The sequence below is a fragment of the Chrysemys picta genome, chromosome 13, assembly GCF_011386835.1.
Source record: "Chrysemys picta bellii isolate R12L10 chromosome 13, ASM1138683v2, whole genome shotgun sequence".
NCBI classification, from domain to species: Eukaryota; Metazoa; Chordata; order Testudines; family Emydidae; genus Chrysemys; species Chrysemys picta.
The window spans coordinates 25,423,410-25,445,580 of record NC_088803.1 but is presented as its reverse complement, the minus strand read 5'-3'; the positions used below and the strand labels follow the sequence as shown (position 1 = coordinate 25,445,580).

Below are 22,171 nucleotides of genomic sequence, written 5' to 3'. Positions count from 1 at the left end.
TCAGAGGCCAGGCGGTTGCTCAGCTTCTGAGCCAGGATCCCGCTAGGCGAGCCAGAGACAAAGGGAGCCGCTGCAGCCACTCGGCCAGCGCGCTAGCTCGGTGGTTGGCAAGCATTCCAGGGGGGCAGCTTGCTTCAGCCTCCTGCACTGGCCAGTCTGCTGCTGGGGTGGGGAATTAAACATTGTTTGGGTGAGGAGAAGGGCCTGAACGTGCCCTGTGCCTGCCCCTGTGATTCTCCCCTCGGCATCCTTCCAGCACAGGAGGCAAGCCGAGCACCACTGCAGCAGCTGATGCAACAGCAGGGCAATCCACCCTGGGCTGGGTTTGCACAAAGCCCCAAGGCGTGGGGGAGGGGAGGCCGTGTCAGTGAAGGGGCGTGCCAGTGCCACTCGAAGACAACATGACAAGGGAGACAACACAGTGAAGAGCCTCACACACATCAATCAGCTTTATACAGCACGCCCCCCCGGGCGCCCCCCCCCCGGCCCCCAGCCCTGTCTGTGAAGTGCAGTGACAGCATGCCCGGGGCATTTCCTCTGAGCGCTGACCCAGCTGCTCTCTGAGCTCCTGCTGCTGATTCCTCTCCAGGGCGCTTGTCAGCAGCATGGCCCCAAGGAGTCCCAGGCTCGGGGCCTTGGCTTTGTCGGCTTTCCAGAGGCTGCTGCAGGGCGGTGATTCCCAGTCCCCACATCCCAGGGCAGGCAGGGCCCATCTCTTCATTCCCCCCCCACCTCCCGCCAGCTGCATGGGAACGGTCCATCTCCCTGAAGTGCAAGTCTATGGAAATTGCACAGAGCTTCCCACCCCAGGCTCTGGGGACGGCCTCCTCTCTCCTGGAATCATCCTTCCCTTGCAGGAGCAGTGAGGCTGGCAGGCTACTTCCTGGGGGTCAGGAGACACCCGCCCAGAGTAACTTCCCCTCCGTCCCTGGAACCGGGTCCAGGCATCACGCCGGAAGCCTCCGTTCCCGACTATCCTGCAGCATCTGCTTCTTAATCGCCCCCATCAGCTGGGGAACAGTTAGGAGACAGATGTGCATGCGCCTGTGTCTCTGCGAGAGCGAGGGGCCCGCTGGGACCCCAGCACAGCTCTCTCGGGGCGGGCGGTGGGTCCCGCAGGCTGCGGCGGAGCTGGCGCAGGCGGGAAGCGTGCTCTTTCGTCAGGGCCGCAGAAAGCAGACACGGCTTAGCCCAGTCCCCGCTGCCCTCACTCACTCACTCAGAGGCCCTGCCTTCTCCTCCGCCCGGCTGGGGTCAGAGGGATGCAGCTTGCACTTGGAAGGGGAGTGCCGGACAGCTGAGCGGGAGGGGCGGGCGAAGCAGGAGGTGAGGGACTGGGAGCTGCAGTCGCATGCTGTGTCCTGCAAAGAGAAAGAGGAGGGGGGATTAAGGTGTGGAGGGCTCAGGGGAGACGCAGCTGGGACCAGTCTGGTACCTACTCGAGGGCAGATCTCCTCGGGCTATGTACAGTGATAGCAGAGGGGACTGCTCTTATCAACCGTACTGTACTCCAGCAACACCCAGCTGGGACCAGGGCCCCCTGGGGCTGGCACTGGGTGAGCCCAGAGGCAGAGTGCCTGCCCCGAGAGCCAGCTCTTTAGAGTGTGAAGCCCTGACGCGGGTGCAGGCTGAGGTCCCCCAGGCCGCCAGTGTCTTTACCCAGCTCCGTGAATGAGGGCGTGTACCCAGTCCCCATGTGGGGAGCAGTCTCTGCATGGGAGAAGCCAAGGGCTGAGCCAGCGGGGCCCCTCCAGGCTGCAGCACAAGCCTGGGCTGCTGCTGCCTGAGTGTGTCTGGCTGGCAGATGCAGACAGTGCTACAGCCAACCCACCAACTGCTGCAGGAACAGGTCTGCTCTTCTCACCCCTCCAGCCCCCGGGGTGGAGAGGGGCTGCACTACACTTCAGGCTGGGGAGGAAGCTACCTCCTCTGGTGGGCGCAGAAGCTAAACACGTTTGTTTTGTCAGCCAGCTCTGCCCTGAAGTCTGTGTCATTCGCTAGGGTAAAAACAAAGCTGCCAGGGAATGCTGGGAAGGCCAAAAGTATAACTGGGCTCAAAAAAGAATGAGACAAGTTCATGGAAGCTACGTCCATCAATGGCTATTAGCCAGGATGGGCAAGGACGCAACCCCATGCTCTGGGTGTCCCTAAACCTCCGACTGCCAGAAGCTGGGCCTGAATGACAGGGGATGGATCACTTAATAAACTGTTCTGTTCATTCCCTCTGAACCATCTGGCACTGGCCACCGGCAGAGACAGGATAATGGGCTAGATGGACCATTGGTCTGACCCAGTTTGGCCGTTCTTATGTTCTTACCTCATTGGCTATCACAGATGTTATGTCCAGGTCCCTTGGGGTCCCATCTTTGCTCCCCTGGTTTGGGGAAGACGCCTTGGGCTCCTCACTGTTGCTTTGCTTCGGGAGTTTCTTGTTTAAGCTCCGGGAGACATTTTCAGATGGATGGCAGGTGGCTGGCTGGGAGTGATCCTGCTTTTTGGTGCCATCATCTCCCGGTGATTCTTTCTTCTCCGGGGCAGAAGTGGGGCTCTGAGCCCTCCCGCACACATTCCTGAAGAACTCTTGCACGATGCCATATTTCGGGGCTTCTGGCTTGGCTTTGCTCTCTGGACAGCCTGGTTTCCAGATGGACTCTGTACTCCCAGAATGCTCCACAACATTGAACAAGCTGGACAGGCCATCGTTGATGTTACTGAGGACCGGGCTGTCTCTGGTTGTGGTCGACCTAGCCCAGGCCGACCCATTTTGCTTACTTTGATGAAGGTTCCACAGGCTTCTGTCCTTCGAATTGTCGAGCTTGGAGGAAGACCGTCTCTGGAGCTTCGGGGAGCCATACTTGGGAGAACAACAGGGCCGTTCGATCCTGGAGTGGACTTTGTCCAGAGACGAAGAAATCTGTTTGCTACGCACAGACATGAGGGAGGAGCTGCGTGGGGACCAGCTCTTGCTGTGGAGGTTTCCCCGGGGCGTGTCTGTCTGCAGGCCGACACTCACCATCTGAATGGTCTGGGTGCCGATGGTTGTCAGCCCCGTCGTCTGACTGGAGGTGCTCTTCACCTTCCTCTCCAGCGAGCTGGAGCGGATGGCCTGCCGCACGCAGTTGGTGATCTCTTTCATGTCGTCGCTCATGTTGCCGGAAATCTCAAAATCGTGCAGGGAGGCTGGGAACCTGGGGCCCGAGGGCCCAGCCTTGTCAGCACTGCGGCTGTCCAGCAGCTCGCGGTGCTGCTTGGAGAAGTTGCACAGCCACCTGCTGTACGTGTTCTCCGAGTGGTCGGATTCCTCCAACTCTGTCGGCTTGGCCATTGTGAACAGGAAGCCCGGCTCAGTCATGATCTTCCCCTCCTTGTTGTGGATTAGCGGCGCCTCCAGTCTTCGCACCACCGGAGGGCTGTAATAGATGCGGATCCCGGTCTTGTCTGGTGCCGTGTAGCTCCTCTGCATTTGCTTCTGGGCTGGATCCTGCCCAGAGAGCTTGTTTGCCCGGGAATAATCCCATGAGGAAATGCCTGGCTTCTCTTTTGCCAGGCTCTCAGGGGCAGGTTGCTCTGTAGTCACATATGTACAGTTCTTGGGGTGGACTCCTGCAGGGTCTGTTATGCCATTAGGCAGTAGCTGTGTGGCTGGGGACACCTTGCCTCGTGCGTGGTCAGGGATCACAGGGCTGGTCTTGCCTGGAAGGTAGGGAGAACAGTCGAGCAAGCTTTCGAACTCAGACATCGAGGAAACGGACTTCGTCCTAAGTGGAGAGAAGAGGGGAGTGGTCAAAACTCAAACGCGAAAGGTGGGTAAAGAACTCCAGTGATGGCGGCTCTTTGAGATGCTGTGGATTCCACTGTAAGTACACAAGTGCCCCATGCACGAGACTGGAGTGTTTGGAATAACAGTGTCTGTTGGGCCTGCGCTTGTTCCCCCTTCCTGCTTATGCTCCAATACAAGGGCCCAAAGCACATGCCACTGCGAGCCTCCCGCAGTACCCTCAAGGTTCAAAGCCATACTGAGGCAGGACCAAGTAAAACCCAGACCATCCCTGGCAGGTGTTTGTCCAACCAGTTCTTAGAGATCTCCAAATGTGAGCATTCCACAGCCTCCCGTGGAAGCCTGTTCCAGCGCTTAGCTACCCTTACAGTGCTGATTACTTCTGGTCCTATCTTCTGTGGACATGGAGAACAATTGATCAGACCCCTCTATCACAGCCCTGAACATATCTGAAGACTGTCTTACTCTTTTCTCAAGACTAAACATGGCCAGTTCTTTTAACCCTTCCACATAAAAAAGGTTTAGAAAAACCTGCCCTGTTTGTTTGTTTTTGCTCTCCTCTAGACTCTCTCCAATTTGTCCACATCATTCTTAGAGTGCGTTTCCCAAAACTGGACACAGTACTGCATCTGAGGCCTCACTAGTGCTGAGTAGACACCTCCCATGTCTTACATACCTCCTGTTAATACACCCCAGAATGATATTAGCCTTTTTTGCAACTGCATCATATTGTCCAATATTCAATTTATGATCCATTATAACCCCAGATCCATTTCTGAAGTATTACTGCTGAGCCAGTTATTCCTCATTTTGTATTTGTGCATATGATTTTTCCTTCCTAGGCGAAGTACTTTGCACTTACCTTTACTGAATTTCATCTTTTTGATTTCAGACCATCTCTATCAATGTTATAGAGGGCGGACAATTAATGACTTTACCCTGTATAAGCTTTATACAGAGTAAAACGGATTTATTTGGGGTTTGGATCCCATTGGGAGCTGGGTGTCTGGATGCTAGAGACAGGAGCACTTGCTAAGCCGTTTTCAGTTAAGTCTGCAGGCATGGGTCAGACCCTGGGTCTGTGTTGCAGCAGATTACCGTATCTGGCTCAACAAGACAGGGTTCTGGAGGCCCAAACCGGCAGAGAAAACAGGCTCAGAGGTAGTCTCAGCATATCAGGTGACAGTCCCAAGAGGGTCTCTGTGAATGAACCCATCATACAAGTCATTAATGAAAAATTTTACTAGTACCAGAACAGGACAGACACCTTCAGGTCCCCACTAGATAAGCTCTCCCAGTGGGACAGTGAACCATTGAAAACATCTGTGAGTACTGTTTTTCAACCAGTTGTGCACCTGCCTTACAGTAATTTCATGTAGGCCACATTTTCCTAGTTTGCTTATGAGAACATCACGTGGGATTGTGTCAGAACGAGTCATACTAAGATCAAGATATATCACATCTACTGCTCTCCCCCTCCCCCACCTACCTCCGATCCATTAGGCCAGTGACCCTGACAAAGAAAGGCTCTTCCAAACTTGTGATCTGCCCTGGCTGCCATGTCTAGGACGTAATGTTTAGCAAAAGTCAGTGGGTTGCTCCATGTTCCAGCCTTGCCGATCTCAGAGAAGGCACGTTCCTGGAGCAGGCAAAAGACAGTGCCTGTGCCTTGGTGGAGTGTGTGGTGATGTATGGAGGGAGAGGCTCACCAGCCATCTGACAGTAGATGGAAATGCACAATGGGATCCATTTAGAGATTCTCTATGACAAGATAGCATGGCCTTTCGATGGGCTGGGGATAAGTACGGAGAGGCCTGGCGGCTGATGGGTGTTAAGTCCTGTTAAGATAGCAGAGAAAAGCTCTGTCCACAGCCAAGGTATATGGCTTCTCTTCCCTCAGGGTCAAGTGGGGTTTGGGAAGGACACTGACAAGGCAATTGACGGGTAGGTGGAATTCCAAAGCTGCCTTGGGGATGACGGGGGGATGCTGAGCATCATCAGGTCCATATGGAAAGATGCGTAAGGCAGCCTGGCCATGAGGGCTTCTGCACGGATCCGCAAAGGGACTTGAGCATTGCAACGCCTCACTTTTCAGCACCCAGAAAATCACTGCAATCAATTCAGAGAGCCTGAGCTAGGGGCCCAGGCTCCCTACGCAAGGCACGGGGGAGCCAGGGACCGCAGAGTGGGATTCACAGAAACCAGCGCACTGAGCAGCGAGCTGCCTAAGCTAACCCACGGGAGATGCTGACGATGAGAGGGTGTGTCCTAAGCCCGCCTCCCTCACAGAATTTGACATCTATGGCTGCTTGTGATCCTGGAGCCAGGCGCCATTCGCACTTAGCTCCACACAAGTGAGCTGGCTCCTTCCTCATAACCTTAGCCCAGCGGTTGAGGCGCTCACCTGGCATGTGGGAGACCTCAGTTCAATTCCCCCTGTTGCCTGATGGGGGGAAGGCATTGGGATGCGGTTAGTGAGTGCCCTAACCACTGGCTAAACTTTATAAAGGGGTCCTTCTCCTCTGGCCATTGGGTGTGGAGTTAGGCGTGCTCTGGGTCCACAGACTGGACTGGGCCCTGCAGATGAGGTAGGTGTGACCCCGCCCATCTTCCCCAGCCTGAGGATTGTGCTGGGGATTAAGTGTGAGACAGACATCCAGACGCCTGCCAACGGGGAGGGGTGCATTGCCGAGGAGGAAGGCTGGTACCCTCTGTCGTATTGGCTTGGTACTTGGGTTGCCTTGGATGGCAGGATGGCTCCACTGCCTTGACGGAGGCGGAGGACGGTATGGGGTTGGGGCGTAAACCCCAGGGAGCACAAGATGGCCTTGGAGTCTTAATGGGTGTAGAGCACCATCTGTCCGCTCCGAGCCATCAAAGGACAAGGCTCAGTCATGGCCTGTTCCTTTCTCGGGGTACCTGATGCCTAGGGCCACAACACTCAGAGCACTGTCACAGTGGTGGCCATAGACTGAGCTGCAGTGTCAGAGATGTCCATCACCGATGTAAGGCCATCTTGGCCACCAACTGGCTGTTCTTAATGACGGCCCTGAGCTGCTCCCTGTTGCTGGGCAGGACCTTCGAGGAGGAAGGGGGCGACCCAGTACAGTCCAGCAATTAGCTGCATTCAGCTGAGGCAGAGTACGACTTTCTCCAAAAGAGGTTGAGCCTTCAGGGTCCTTGTCCTTAAGGATGCTCTTGACACAAGTACTCCTGTTCTTCTTTCAACTGAGACTGTTCTTGTACCAGTGACATGACTGGGAAAGCCTGGGCTGGGGTGCATAGAGACGCACTTGAACCCTGTCAGAGACTTCACACAGAGTCTTACTGCAGCAGACATCTGCCACAAAGCCCTGGCCAGGCCAACGAGTCTCTCATTCACGGAGAAGACAACCCTGGCTGGACCAGAGGTTGACACAGATGACAGAAGAGAGGGCTCTCGGCTGGAAGATGGGGCAACAATGCTCCGATGAAGGAGCAGCAGATCCCCTCTGGAGGCGGCACTGGTGTTTATGGCACTTTTGGTAACGGGGACTGAACTGGTGCAGGCAGGTTCTTCAGCAATGATGAAGGTCCTGGCATCGACACTGAGGCACCACCGGAGTCTGCCTCCAACACAGGCTGCTCATTATCAGCAGCCCTCGGGCTGTGCAGAGCGTGGTAGCTTTATCCCCAGGGGCTATATGTGGTCTGTCTTTATGGGAGGACACTGAGCTCAATCTGGAGTCTGCCTCTGTGCTTGGAGCTTCCTCTTGGTGTGACTTGAGAACAGGAAATGGTGCCTGATTTGGCGCTGTGGGGCGTGTCAGTGGGGGCGCCGGAGCAGGGACCCTTCTCAGCATTATCTTCTCCATGCTGGGCTTTGGCACTGTCAGTCTGCTAGACGTGGCACTGGATAACACTTTCTACTAGCAGGGCTCTGGGCACAATCCTCAGGTTTTGACGAAACTCCACAGATTGCTCCAGAAGATGGACCGTCAGCCATGTCTCACAACTTGGGAGTCCTATCCCAGAACAACAGGTACTCCAAACCCCTGCTCGGTATGTGTGACTCTCCTAGATACCTGCTGTGCCCAGCTTTCCGTGGGGAGTCCTCCACAGGCTGGCCAGGGCTTGACACCCTGAGGTTTCAAGTCCACCACATTAAGTAGCTGTGTCCGGGGTGGATGTCAGGCGGGCTCTGACACCATATTAAGTAGCTGCATCCGGAAAGGTGTGTGTGGGGGGGGAGGGGGAACGTCCAGTGGGGTCTGACAGCCAATACTCAGTCCAGACAGGTCGATGTAGATCATGGCAGTCGTATGTGGAAGAATCGGAAAATGGGCAGCCTTGAGAGACTCTGCTCGTCAAACAAACTCCGGCCTTGTGCATGAGACGCACGTGCCCTGCAGTGGGATCCACACCAACACATAAGCAACAAACCCCTGCTGCTTCCCCCTCCAGCTGTCCAACAACACTCGCTAGCCAGCAGAAAAAGAACGAGCCCAGCCCAGCAAGCCTCTCTCGGCTGCTCACAAAGATGAGGGCTTGAGCCTGTTCTGGGCTAGGGTGAACAGCTAGACCCCTCCTGTTCTCCCCAGAGCGCTGGCTCAATGCTCCCGATGGCTTTGCTTCTGCTAGCCCTGGCTCCAGCTCTCTGACATACACGGCCAGCTACCGCCCTGGGGTTTGTTGGAATAACGGCTTCCATAGGCGCCGATTACATGGGTGCTCTGGGGCTGGAGCACCCATGGGGGAAAAAAAATGGTGGGTGCTGAGCACCCACTGGCAGCCCCCCTACTAGAAACTCTCCCTTCCTCCAGTGCTTCCTGCCTGCTGGTGGGCCCTGCGGATCAGCGCCTCCCCATCCTGCCCAGTGCCTGCCCTGGAACAGCGGTTTCGCGGCATCAGGAGGCACTGAGGGGGGAGGAGCGATGGAGCAGCGCACTTGGGGGAGGGGCGGGAAAAGGCAGGGCAGGGGCGGAGCAGGGGTGGGGCCTTGGGGGAAGGGGTGGAGTGGGAGTGGGGCCTGGGCAAAGCTGGAGGAGCACCACCCCAGATTAGAATCTTGGCACCTATGACGGCTTCTGACATTAGGAGCTGGGTGGCAATGCAAACTCACGCCTGCCTTTCATCTGAAAGGGAGAGGGAGGCAGGGACCCCCCAGGCTCAGCCCTTGGGCTCTGTTGTGCAGAGCTGCTCTCCGGAGGGGGTCTGGGTGCCTGCTTCAGCTCATAGGGCTGGGTGAAGACACTCATTTCCCTGGGGACCTGAACCTGCGCACAGTGAGGGCATCACACACCAAAGGGGTGAGCTCTGTATGCCTCTGGGTCCACCCAGCGCTGAGCAAAAGGGGGCCCTGGTCCAGCCTGGGCCTCTGGGCGGTGCTGCCATACACCTGTGCTAGCACTGTGCCAGCCCGAGGGAGGGGCGCTGCCCCGCAGGGGGCACCAGAGTGGGATTCACTCTCAGGACTCTGCTCGGAGCGTCAGCGACGTGTTTGTGCTAGGAAGCGCCAGAGCCGCACGCATGGGCACTCTGCCCTTGTGCAGCACGGAGGGGTTCTCAACCTGAACTGACCTCCTGGGCTGATCCAGAACTTGACAACACTCAGCTACCGGTGGGTTTCTCTGCAGGGTCATCGGGGCCCCTGGGCTTTCTATAGCACCCCAAATGAACTGTCCCACCCACACTTGCCTGTCCAAGCTGGGGAGACCCAAACATTCCAGCATTCTTCCTGGCCCTCCCATCCCAACCCCACTCGCTCCCTCTGGGACAGGGGTGCCCAACGTGCGCCTGAGAAGGAGCCAGAATTTAGCAATGTGCATTGCCAAAGCGCCACAGTAACATGTCAGCAGCCCCCCCCCCCAGTGTCTCCCACCCGCCAGCAGCACCGCCGATCAGCCCCTAACCCTCCATCCCTGCGCCTCCCGCCAGCCGCGATCAGCTGTTTTGTGGTGTGCAGGAGGCTTGAGGGGGGAGGAGGAGGAGCAAGGGCACAGCAGACTCAGGGGAAGGGGTGGGGGCCTTGGGGGAAGGAGTGGAGTGGGGTTGGGGCCTGTGGCAGAGCCAGGGGTTGAGCAGTGAGCATCCTGTAGCACACTGGAAAGTTGGCGCCTGTAGCTCCAGCCCCGGGGTTGGCGCCTATGCAAGGAGCCTCATATTAACCTCTGAAGAGCCGCATGTGGCTCTGGAGTGACAGGTTGGCCATCCCTGGGCTAGGAAGCGACTCTGCTGAGCAGCCTCGTTTCTTGCTACGCTCAGTACTGCCTCGCTCCGCTCCAGGCAGTTCACACTGGGTCAATTTGTTGGAATGAGACATAAATCCAGTATCTTGGTTCAGCCCATGATTTTTAGTGTCTAGCAGAGTTATGCATTTAAGCTCCCAGGCTCGTCTTCTGAAGGTGCTGTGCAGGTTTCCTTGGAGGATGAGGACTAAGAGGTCAGACCCAGAGTGGTCGCTTTGGGAGAAGTAAAAAGCAACAGAGGGTCCTGTGGCACCTTTGAGACTAACAGAGTCTCAAAGGTGCCACAGGACCCTCTGTTGCTTTTTACAGATTCAGACTAACACGGCTACCCCTCTGATACTTTGGGAGAAGTGTTCACCCACCGGTGACAGGGTGGTTTTGTCTTTTATCATTTTCCACCCACCTTGTCTCTCTAATACCCTGGGACCAACTGGCTACAACTACACTGCATGCAATATCCTGCAACGTCCTCGGCAAACCTTATAGAATTAAGATAAACCTTACTGAATTAAGGTCAGCACCAGGGAAACAGACTAACGAACACTAACCATAAGAAACTAGACAATCTGCGAGGTTATGAGGCTACAACCACACAGAGCTCTGACTCCAGCCATGGGCAGAGAGAAGGAACTGAGGGGGGTTGGGGTGGTGCTGCCTCATAGAGCCAGGGGACGGGCCACAGCCACGAGCACCGCCCCTCTACGGGTACTGCTAGACAAAATTTCGGGCTCCGGCGGGCTGGGCACGCATACACCCAGCTGCAATAGACGGCTGCATCTACTCGAAGAACCACCTTACTGAATCATGTTTAATACCTCCCCATTGTATGAAAATGCAAATGTTTGAGTTCTATTGAGGGGCTGTATAGACCAGGCAGGCAGGGTTAATGCAATCTCGGGGAGATACCAGTAGGGTGACCAGATGTCCCGATTTTATAGGGACAGTCCCCATTTTGGAGTCTTTTTCTTATATAGGCTCCTATGAGCCCTACCCCCGTCCCGATTTTTCACATTTGCTGTCCGGTTACCCTACATACCAGGAACTCCAAAGGCCTTATGGGGACAATACATGTGAAGTAGATTTCCTCGGAAATACTTGGAGGCAAGGGGAAGGCAAAGGCTCCACCTCGAATCCAGGCTTCTGAAGCTGCACTTTGAGCAGACCCACTGTCTGGCTGCTGACCTGCTCTGGGTCTCCTCAGAGAGTGTAACTGGATAAATGAGTGAGCGGCGTGCTCAGGTTCGAGCAAAGAGGGTGAGGACCTTGAAGCCACAGGAAAACTTCTGGGGCGGCAGAAGGACTGCTCCGGCCAGAGCCATTTGGCAGCTGGGTGACCTCGGGTAGGCCTGTCTGCAGTAGGTTCTTTCATTGTTGGTGAGCTGTTTTCTCTGTAATGCTTCTACCCTATGAATGAAATGTGCTGGCTTACCAATGCCTGGGTGGTAACTAATACCTGGGGCAATCACACGCTGCACTGCCTCAGAGGAGAGAAGTGCCGCAGGCCTGCTTAGGGGATAACACCGTGCAGGCAGGGGGCCATTCAGCCTGAAATACGCTGCTCAGAAGGGAGAGAGAGGTGCGGGTCTCCAGCCAAGAGAGGCCCGGCTAGGGAGCCTAGAGGGGGTGCCCTTGCTGGACCGTGGAGGCGGATCCAGGTGCAGTTGCCCTAAATTGTGACACACAATCATCTTCAACAAGCTAGATGAGAAGTGGCTGCTCTCAGGGCTGTTGTAACTCACCAAATGAGAGAGCAAACCCAGAGGAGTGGCTAAGGCAGCCACACGCTAACACTGGCGCAGCCCCAACAGCGAAGACGCTGGAGAGCGGGGAAAACCCAGAAGCAGAAGAGAGAGCCTGACAGATGAGAGCTGAAGAGGTGCCAGGAATTACAAATGCTGTAAGAAGCCTACAGCCCGGATGAGCCGAGGAAGATGAGAACATAAATGACCTGCAGCTGGGGTCATGCCAAGGAATCATTCCAGTGCGTGCTGAGTCCCCTCTGAATGCAGCTGCTCTGGGCATGTTTCCTGCATGGCTAACAGGCTCTAGATGGGCTGGATTACACAGCTGGAGCTGTGATCTCAAGGAGCACACGCGGTATTTATTGCTGCTCACTCTGCTGGGCCTTTGCGCAGTGTGGTGAAATGCTGGGTGGGCTAACAAGCTGCAAGGAAGGGTTCTGCACCACCCAAGCTGCTGTCCTCAGGCAGGATTTATGGCTACAAGCCAGCTCAGCAGTGCATGCAGTGTATGTGTGTGGGGGGTTACGCGGTGTTGGGTGCCCCTTGCTGCAGGCCCCACCACCTTGGCACACCCCACCCAAAGCAGGTGTCTTTTTTTTGGGGGGGGGGGGAAATGAGCATCAAGTTTAGACCTTCAGGAGCTGCCCAGAGAGGCCACCCATGATCAGCTGCTGGTGGGACCAATAAGATTTGGTATTCCAGTGGCTAGAAGAGCCAGGAGCAGGTAGAAGCCAATCAGGGCCCAACAGTCAAGATGAAAAGGGCTGGCTGCCTCCTCCAAGTGTTCAGTTCTGGGTGAAGTTGGGCTCTGTCTTAACCTGAAAGCCTGACCTGGCCCCTCACTCTGCCAGCACGGTTCAGCCTGAGTCAGTGAAGAGACTGTTCTGGGTCAGGTTATGCCAGGTACAGCCTGCCTGGCCAACCTGCCTTGAGTATCGTTTTGTTGTACAGGAGCTTGCTTTGGGAGAGGTTCCCGGTTCAGGTGAACCTGCCACAGGCAGGTCCCTGGGAGAACATGCTCAGGACTGGGAGCATGGAGCAATGGCACGTTTGGGGGAATGCTGGCTGAATGCGGGCTGGAAACAGGGCAGAGCAGGGTTCAGGGGGTCATAAGCCAAATCCTACAAGTCTGTTTGCAAGGGCTGGCCGCAAACCCACCCTATGCATTCACCTTTGGGTTCAAACCTGAGCATCTGTCCCAGATTCACTTGAACCCCCCCCCCCCCCAGCCCCCGCCCCCCTGGTGGTCCTGCCCCACTCACATACCTCTGCAGGCTCTGGGAGCACCCAGGGAGCAGAATGTGCCCCTCTCCCCTGCACAGCAAAAACAGCAATGATTCCCCGCACTCTGCAGCCAAGTCCTTGTGTGAACCAGGCACCCCCCGCCCAAATCCCTCGCACAGTAACTAGGTAACACCCTGGAGTTCCCTAGCAGCAAAGGATTCTGGGGCATCTCCCAGCCCCTGCCCAATAACGGTGCTTTATGCTCATGTTCCTTGTGGAAGAGAGGTCAAGTCCAGCTCTCTACCCCCGGGCACCAATGTTCCCTCTAAGCTGCGCTGCTGCCTAAGAGTCAATCAACTGCCATGCGTGTGTTCAGGTGCCCCTCCCCCCGCTGCTCTGCAGCCGCATTGCTCCTGCCCTCTGCCTTCGAGCCCCTGGCCAGCTGCTCCCAGGACCCTCCTGCTTGCTGTGCAGAGCAGAGGGTGCAGGGGTGGGGTGCTGATTTCACGGTGTCCCCCTCCCCCATGCCCATGTACCCCATCTCCGCAGAGTGGGGATAGGGTTCAGGAGCAGGACGGAGCTGCTGTGGTCTGAGTTCTGGTGAGTGCCTCTCTGCTTAAAGAGACAACGCACAGGCTCTTATACACTTCCCCAGCAGCGCTCTCTCTCTGCCTGGGACCCCACGGACGATGCTGGGAGATGGCACCTCTGGTACTCAAAGCCACGAGCCAGATCCCAGCTGGGCAGTGACTGCACAGGGACAAACACACACACACACACACACACACCTCCCAACACATACTTGTGTTGTTATTGTTGTTACTTCTTGGTACTTCCTGCAATGCACATATATTCTCTGTTATTTTAGTTTTTTGACTGGTTGTGCATTTCATAATTTTATTTCCTTCTTATGTTTAAATTTAATTCTTTGAGTAGTGAGTTCTAAAATTCCTAACCTGTCCTGGCTGGAGTAATTATCCCTATGGTAACTTTTAATAAATATATATTATATCTAGGTTTTTGGTTTCTACTGGTGGCTCACACCCACATTTTACCTCAATATTGGTGCCCATAACAAAATTCATTCCGCACAGGGATGGAGAAAATTGGAGGGAACATTGCAGGGCACCATTCTAGGGGTTGGAGCAGCAGCCTCCCTGCAAAGTGTGTGTAGGGGGAAGCAGGTCCCCAGCACAAGCCCACTGAGATAGATGTGAAGGCCATCAGATAGTGAGGAGGTGAGCTGGGGGTCCTGGCAGTGGGACACCTGTAAGGAGGGCTGTGAGCCCATCAGCCCATGTTCACCAACCAGTTGCAGCCCTGGGCTGAGGCTCCAGCCCTCACCCCCCCATCCCCCAGGAGGAGTGAGCAGTGCCAGGCTGCCCTGTACCAAGTGGGTGGGTGTGTCTCACCTTTTTAAACTGGCTCCCTTGGGGTCTGTTTCAGAAACTGTCTCTTTGTCGGTGATCTTTTCGTTGAGCGTCTAGAACGACACAGGAGAAAGCGCTGACATTAGCTGGCCCACAATCTGGACTTGGGAATGGTACGTCAGACCAGGGGACTCCAAACCAAGGAGCTGCATTGGCAACTTCCCACCTCACCTGTATCCAGTGACAGTACAGCTCATCTGGCAGCCAGGACTCCTGGGTTCCATTCCCGGCTCTACAATGGTCTCACTGAGCCAGAACTTTTCACCTTGAGTGCCTAAAGTTAGGAACCTAAATCCATCTTTAGGCCCCCAGGAAAGAGACCTACAGCCCCCATGGCGCCAGGCAGAGCTGTCAGTGCTCGGCAAGCCTGGATCTAAAGCCATGTATTTAGGGCTCTAACTGTAGGGCCCTATGTTTGAACCTGCCCATAATCTTGATGCCACATTAACCCACCTGGTAACAATGGCCCCCCTCTGAGATCTCAGGGTGCAAAGGGTTACATAAATGCCACGCCCAGTGACGTTCCATTCACGATCCAAGGGAGCGGATTGGTCAGACTGAGTGCTCTGGGGCAGGGACTGGCGTGTTGGTGTCTGGCACAGAGGGGCGCCACCACGGCTGTGTGCGGGGCATGACTGTAACACAGGTGATGAGTCCCGGCATGCAGTGCTGCACCCCAATCCAAGGGAAGGGGGCTGGGCTTATCCTCTCAGAAGGCAGCTGCTCCGCCTTCCCAAGGATCCAGTCCCATGCCCAGCTCACTCCCTGGGAAGCAGCTGGTGACACCCCCTTCCTCAACAGTCAGGGCACAGCTGCCCTCCTGCTCACCTCTTTCCAGTTGCTGCCCTGCTTCTCCACGGCCCACCGGTCGGCTCCCTTCTGCAGCTGGGAATCACACAGAAAAGGAGCCAGTCACTCAACACGGGAGTGGGGAAAGAGGCCTCGTTAGAGCAGCTGCTGCCTGCAGACAGCGACGGCTGAACTGGGGCTCAGCAACGCAATGGCTTTCCCATGGCCCAGAGCGCTCTCGGCCGGCGGCCAGGGGATGTACTGGACTCCTCAGGCTCAGGGCTGGGCTGGGCTGCAGGAACACGGCTCGGCTGGGGAGCTTACAGGACTGCTGCATGGGGAGTGGGAGATCTCAGGACTGGGGCAGGCGAGCCAAAGGCAGAGGGGATGAGTTCCACCCTGGGGATCAGACAAACCAGCTAGCAGAGCGCAGGGCCTGCGTTCACCCAGTCACCACGTGAACCATTGCCCGCAGGGGAAGGGGCTTCTGGGAGCAGTTTGGGGGGGGATGTGTGAATGTGTATTCCTGTGAGCATGTTCGCAGGAGTGTGCACTACGCAAGTGCCATGTGAGCATGTGCAAAAGCGTGCCGGGACCACTTGCGTGGGAGTATGCATGGCAGTGGGTGTATACGCGTACGCTCGTGCAAGCATGTGCTTGTGTGTTAATGGGAGCAGAGAGCAGAGAGCACTGGCATGAGAGCTTGGGTGTATCCGTGGACTCGCACGTTCACACAAACCGCTGTGAGCAGCAAGCACTTTTGTGAGTGTGAGCCCAGCTACTTGTACATGAATGCACATGAGGGGATGCTCCCGGGAGCATCTCTAAGCACCAGTTCACATGCGTGTGCGTGTACACATGCAGGAGCAATGCTCCCATAAGCGTCTCTGTGAGTGTGAGCTCAGGCGCGTGAGCATGTACACACGTGGGAATGCACACTCTAGTGAGCAGCACGCGCGTGGGTTCGCCCCTACCTGGTTGATTTTGTTCTGCAGCTCTTTCACTTGCTGCTCTGCCTGCTGCTGCTCGTCCTTGAACCTGTCCAGCAGCTCCAGCTTCTCCTGGTTCCAGTTCTTCTCACTGATTTGCAGCTGCTTGGTGAGATCCATGACCGCGCTGTAGGACTCGGCCAGGAGGTGCTGGTGTTCCTCTCGCTCCCTCTTCAGAGCCACTTTCCAGTCCGACGGGGCTCGCTCCGGGACCCCTTTCCCAACCTTGGACTCCAGCTGTGGGGAATCGAGGGGAGAGATCAGACCGCAGGCACACCCGCCTCCAGGTGATTATTACAGCTTGCCAACCACCAGCCCTTGCTAACACTGGGCTGGGCCAAGGGGCTATTGCTGAGTCAGCTTTCCAGAGCCTCTCCCGGCATGTCCTCCCGGAGCTGCTGTGCCCGCAAGGGGACAGTCTCTTTACTAAAGGAACAGCAGGACAGCTGCAGCCATGGTCATGCAGAAGGGAAGCACGAAGCTGAACATGCAAGCTCAGGTGCTAGCAGCCTGTGGCCGGGTGGCTCTTGGAGGGCTGGCTGGGAGGGAGAACACATCTCAGAGGTGTGGGCGCGAGCAGGGGGCATTACAGATCTTTACAGCAGATCACTGCCTGGGACCCCACAGACGGTGCTGGGAGATGGCGCCTCTGGTACTCAAAGCCACGAGCCAGATCCCAGATGGGCAGTGACTGCACAGGGACAAACACTCCCCGGGTAGGACCCTCAGCCTCCAGCATCCCACGGTTAGTTACCCCCAATTGTAGAACTGATGAATGAAATTGTTTTTAATTGTTCACTTTATTAATGTAACTTCATAAGTAAAGTTTTATGAATGAAACAATATTCATTCATAAAACCGGTTACCCCAATAACTGGCTAATTAACAATTAAGATGCTTGTTAAGAGCCATAGCTGTTCAGTCAGCTGCCTTTGTAAGTTTCACTATCAATCCAATTCCTGCTTAAATCACTAAGACTTGCACTGTTTCACTATTGTAACTTCTGTTCACCATTTATTACACTTGCCTACATTGTAACTTCTGTTCACTGTTTGCCATCCATTATACTTGTCTATATTGTAACTTCTGTTCACTGTTTGCCATATTGTAATTCAAACCCCATTTTAAAAAACGCTTACTCCATTTTGTAAGGGCTTGCTGCAACCTTCATTTTTGCAAACCCTGCTGTAATCTTATTAGTTTAGTTTAGATGTGTGAATGAGGTATGTATGGATGATGGAATCAACCTCCAGCCCCAGCCTGTCCTGATTAAATAAAGTTCAAACACCAACAGCTGAAAATGCAGACAAGAGCCCTAACAAAGTAAAAAGAATCCACCCTAAAAAGAAAAGGTACAATAGAAGGAAGATCAAAGCCCGGTCCCAGGCTGAAAGTCATGTCTGCAATTGACGGGTGATCAATCAGCAAACCTGAAGGCAGCGTGACACAGCAAGACCTATAGACTCTGGATTCAAACTAAAGCCTACAAAAAGGATGGGTGAGATGGAAAACTTTGGAGGAGGGTAACATTCTGCTGCCAACATGGAAGGGCATCGGTGCATGCCCAACAGAGACCCAGCTCATCCTTGTGCCCGGCTTTCCTGGCCAGTTAGCCGCCACAAGCTACGAACCCAAGCTGCAAACTCAAGCCACAGACTCAAGCAGGACTGGTAACTATGCAGCAGCTGCAGAATATTTGATATATATATATATATGTGTGTGTGTGTAGGTATTAGGTATAATGTGTGTGTATAAGGATTAAGATATTAGTTATTGGTCATAAATCAAATTGTTATCATAATAAATGTGGCATCTTTATCTTGTCCCCTTTAATAAGATCCTGCTAGTTTTTATTGGTATAACACAATTCTTCGGGAAAGTTACCATTAGATCTTCAGCTTTCCTCTGTCCCATTATCTAGTCATACCACGCTCCCTGTGGCAGTGTCTGAGCCCCTCTCAGGACACACACCAGGAATGGGAAGAAGAAACCAGAGTTTAGCCCTTTCCAGTGCTGCATGAGGAATGGGCCCAGAACCCAGCACAGGGGTTTCAAGGCACAACCTGAGTGGGATTGGGATCAGGTGGTGCCTGCACAATACAGTACAGAGGCCAGGCAGTGAGAGCAGTGCTCTGCAGACAGGCTGGCTAACACCCCACACCTGGGAGAGGGCCAGCACTTAGGCTGAGAGCAGGAGGCTGCCCCCTTCCAGTGCAGCAGGGAGACTCCTGGCTGGCCTCAGCCTGGACACAGATGAGCTGCACTCTGAAAGGAAGAGGCCACACTGGGAGAAGGCAGGGCTAGGGCGGGCTATGGGAAATCCTAGAGCCCAAAGCTAGCCCATGCCTGTGCCTGGAGGGAGCAGGCATGGGATGGGATGCGATACCCAGAGACCTGGTGAACACCCCCTCTGCAGGAGCGGCCCCAAACCCTGAGGCCAGCTCGCGAGCAGGCGTGAATCCATGTGTGTCTCATCCTGGGCTCAAGCAGCTCAGACAGCTCACAAGGGGCTTAAGCATGTGATGGCTTGTGAGGCAGATTGAAGCCACTGACAGCTGCTCAGAGAGAGCATCAGCAAGAGATGGTGCTTCTGCCAGAAACATTGGCTCAGCAATACGGGCAGGGACACCGCTGGGGGTTAACCCCTCGAGCAGTGTCCAGCACCTTGGGAGGTAGCACCGAACAACAGCTGGCCATTTTGGGGTGTAAACCAAACTGGGTTCTCAGTAACTTCCTCATGGATCTGCCTTGCAAAAGGGAAATGAAGACCCAGGAAAAGCAATCAGAGAAGAGAACAGAGCTCAGGGCGTCTGAGGGCAGGTTTGACACAGACCCCAGTGAGACGGACAAGGCAATACCACTACAGCACATGGCAGGGTCCAGCTAGCAGGGAGCCAGGGCAGGGCTCAAGTCCTCTGGCAGACAACAGCTCAGACAGCAGAGTGGGAAATGATTGATCTAAGCTTGATGATAAATGAGTCTGGATGCCGCACGGCTGCATAAAGCCAGGCCGGTGCAATGACACGAGGGGATACTAGAGTCTGGAGGAAAGCCTAAGAATGACACCGCTGGAGCATGGGGCTGGCAAATGGTTCATTATTCATGACCTCATTAGGGCCCAGTGCGTCTCTGAGCAGGCCCTGACCATCACACTAAGCTAGCATCACACGGACACGGCCCCAGCCCCAGCCAGCTCAGCGTTTCGGTGTGATGAGGATGAAACCAAGGGGACATTTCCAAAGCAGTAAGAGTTAAGACGACAGGACAGAAAAGGTGCCCCGGTGTCAGTGGCCAAAGGAGCACAGCTAGCTTATCAGACGCCAGCTTGCAGTGGGTGGGAGCCATTGAGCAGTGGAGTAGCTCAGGACTGCGGTGAGGCAGACGTCTATGGCCAGGGAGTGCCAGAAAACTCAGGGCCCACAGGCTGAGAAGCAGGAACGCAAAACTGCCTTTGTATTTGAGCATGTGATGCTGCACAATTACCCCAGTGTGCAAAAAGCTGTGGTAACCGTGCACCCAAATGCACACGTAGCTCTCAACCCCTAAACCTGGATTTTAATACATTACCACAGGCACCTTTGTTACAATCGTAGCGGCTTAAAAACAGAGAAAGAGAGCGTGCCTAATGGCTAGCGCCGAGAGCTGGGCTCGAGAACTGACTGCGACATTGGAGGCATGTCACACTCTCTCTGGGCCTCAATTTCCCCTCCACAGAACGGGGTAACATGGAGCTTCCCCCAGAGCAAGGCAGGCTGGTGGTGGATTGCAGGGTGCATCGAAGAGGCAAGGTGCCATGGGCCATGCTGGGTGCTACATTCGTATCGAAGCTGCTCCCAGGGCTGAGCTTGGCCTCTCTCCATTTACAGAACTGAGTGTTTTACTAGTAACCGTGCTGCGGGCAGCCATTCCATTTTCTGGCACAGGTGCCAGACTTTCTGCTCGCACAAAACCAAACACCCTTGCACTGCCCCTCCTCCAAGGCCCCGCCCCCGCTCACTCCATCCCCCCTCCCTCTGTCACTCGCTCTTCCCACCCTCACTCACTCGCTCATTTTCACTGGGCTGGGGCAGGGGGCAGGGTGGGGGGTGAGGGCTCCAGCTGGGGGTGCAGGCTCTGGTGTGGAACTGGGGATGAGGGATTTGGGGTGCAGGAGAGGGCTCCAGGCTGGGGGGTTCAGAGTGCAGGAGGGGGCTCTGGGAGGGGGCAAGGGGTTGGGGATGCAGACTTTGGGATGGGGCTGGGGATGAAGGGTTTGGGGTGCAGGAGGGTGCTCTGGGCTGGGACTGAGGGGTTCGGAGGACGGGAGGGGATCAGGGCTAGGCAGGGGCACGAGGGGGGGCACTCCAGCTGGGGGCCCGGGGATAAAGGATTTGGGGTGCAGGAGGGTGCTCCAGGCTGAGATTGAGGGGTTTGGAGGGCAGGAGGGAGATGTGGGCTGGGGCAGGGGGGTTGGGCGTGGGAGGGGGCAGGGTTACAGGTTCCAGGTGGCGCTTACCTCAAGCAGCTCCTGGAAGCAGCGGCATGTCCCCTCTCCGGCTCCTATGCGGAGGTGCAGCCAGGAAGCTCTGCGCACTACTCCATCAACAGGCACCGCCCCCGCAGCTCCCATTGGCCGGAAACCGCGGCCAATGGGAGCTGCAGAGCGGTAGCTTGGGGCGGAGGCAGCGTGCAGTCCCCTGGCTGCCCTATACATAGGAGGGGGAGGGGGCACATGTCACTGCTTTTGGGAGCCGCAGGGAGCCACAGCAGGCAGGGAGCCTGCCTTAGCCCCACTGCGCCACTGACCGGACTTTTAACGTCCCGGTCAGCTCCGCCACCAGGATCCCTTTTCAACCAGGCGTTCTGGTTGAGAACCAGACACCTGGCAACTCTTTGTGACCCACGGGACCCACACAGTGCCCCCCGGGGAAGGTCTTGTCAACACGCTGGCTCCAGCTCCCAAGCTCAGGTGCAGTTGCAGCACTGCCGCCCCTCCTGCAGATCCTGGCCATGAAAAGGTTCCCCAAATTAATCTGTCGAGTAACATGTTCTCCTGAAGCCTTGGCATTGCGGTCATCCAGAGTTTATTGCCTCCTGTCATCGGAGCCAATGAGGCCATAAATCCAGGCTTCATTTCCACTACTTTGGGTTCTGCTGATCTCAGCACTAAGCTTTGAGCTGCACGCAAGCCTGGTATGGCTCTGAGCACGCGACAGCTTGGAGATGAATATTTGTAGGCCAGAGACATTGACCCTGCACGGCCAAGGGACTGCACATGCACTGATCCTGGGAAAGCCCACAGAGTGGACATGTACTGGGCAAGTATTTCCAGGCTTCAGGAAAACGTGCTGATTGCCAGATGAATCAGCTCCACAAGGCTAGAAGAATGGATCCTCACTGTTAGATGGGCCAGGAATGTCACTGGAATCTGCTTGCCTTAAAGTGCAGATCTGCTCAGAAACAGCCCTTCCCGCTGCAGTGTGTGGATCAGAGTCTGAGCCGCTGTCCTTATCAGTCTGTGCTCCTGGCAGCCCTGCCCAGCCAGCACAGCTGACAGAGAAGGGGCTGCTCACTCGCTCCCACTCAGCGACCCCTGTGCTAATGTCTGCTGACTAGTGGGGCCACACAGGGCAAAGTTAGCTACAAAGCCTTTATTAGTGGTTTCCTATGCATAGGAAAAAGCCCAGCTTGACTCTCTGATCCCAGGTTGATTCTCCAGGTCGGGCCGTTTCCTTCTACTCGTGAACTGACATATGTGAGATGGAGTCACTAAGATAAATACTGAGCCTCCTGGTTGAAAAGGTGACCCTAGTGTCACAGATATGGTGGTGTCTGCCTGAGTCTGCAGAGAGCCTGACAAAAGAGCTCGGAGAGATGGGAGCTGGTCAATGCATGTTAACCTACAGTCTAATGATGGCAACGCTGTTAACTATTTCACTGCCAACCAGCACCCAAGGAATTTCTGAAAACTGCTGACCAATCCGCTGCAAGCGGCACCTCATTTTGGCATCAC

At 55.4% G+C, this 22,171-nt stretch overlaps 1 protein-coding gene across 2 annotated transcripts in view; it reads right to left on the bottom strand.

Annotated features, from left to right (window-relative positions):
- Window positions 1–422: 422 nt before the first annotated feature.
- Window positions 423–22,171, bottom strand: part of MTCL2 (microtubule crosslinking factor 2) — an 85,865-nt gene continuing 64,116 nt past the window's right edge. For both annotated transcript variants that reach the window (XM_005295425.5, XM_005295424.5), the window contains exons 11-15: window positions 16,165–16,416; window positions 15,230–15,286; window positions 14,384–14,454; window positions 2,318–3,758; window positions 423–1,361 (exon numbers count right to left, since the gene is read on the bottom strand). In XM_005295425.5, coding sequence (XP_005295482.3) covers window positions 1,212–1,361; window positions 2,318–3,758; window positions 14,384–14,454; window positions 15,230–15,286; window positions 16,165–16,416 — 1,971 coding nt within the window. In that variant the 3' untranslated portion in view covers window positions 423–1,211. The remainder of the gene's footprint in view (window positions 1,362–2,317; window positions 3,759–14,383; window positions 14,455–15,229; window positions 15,287–16,164; window positions 16,417–22,171) is intronic.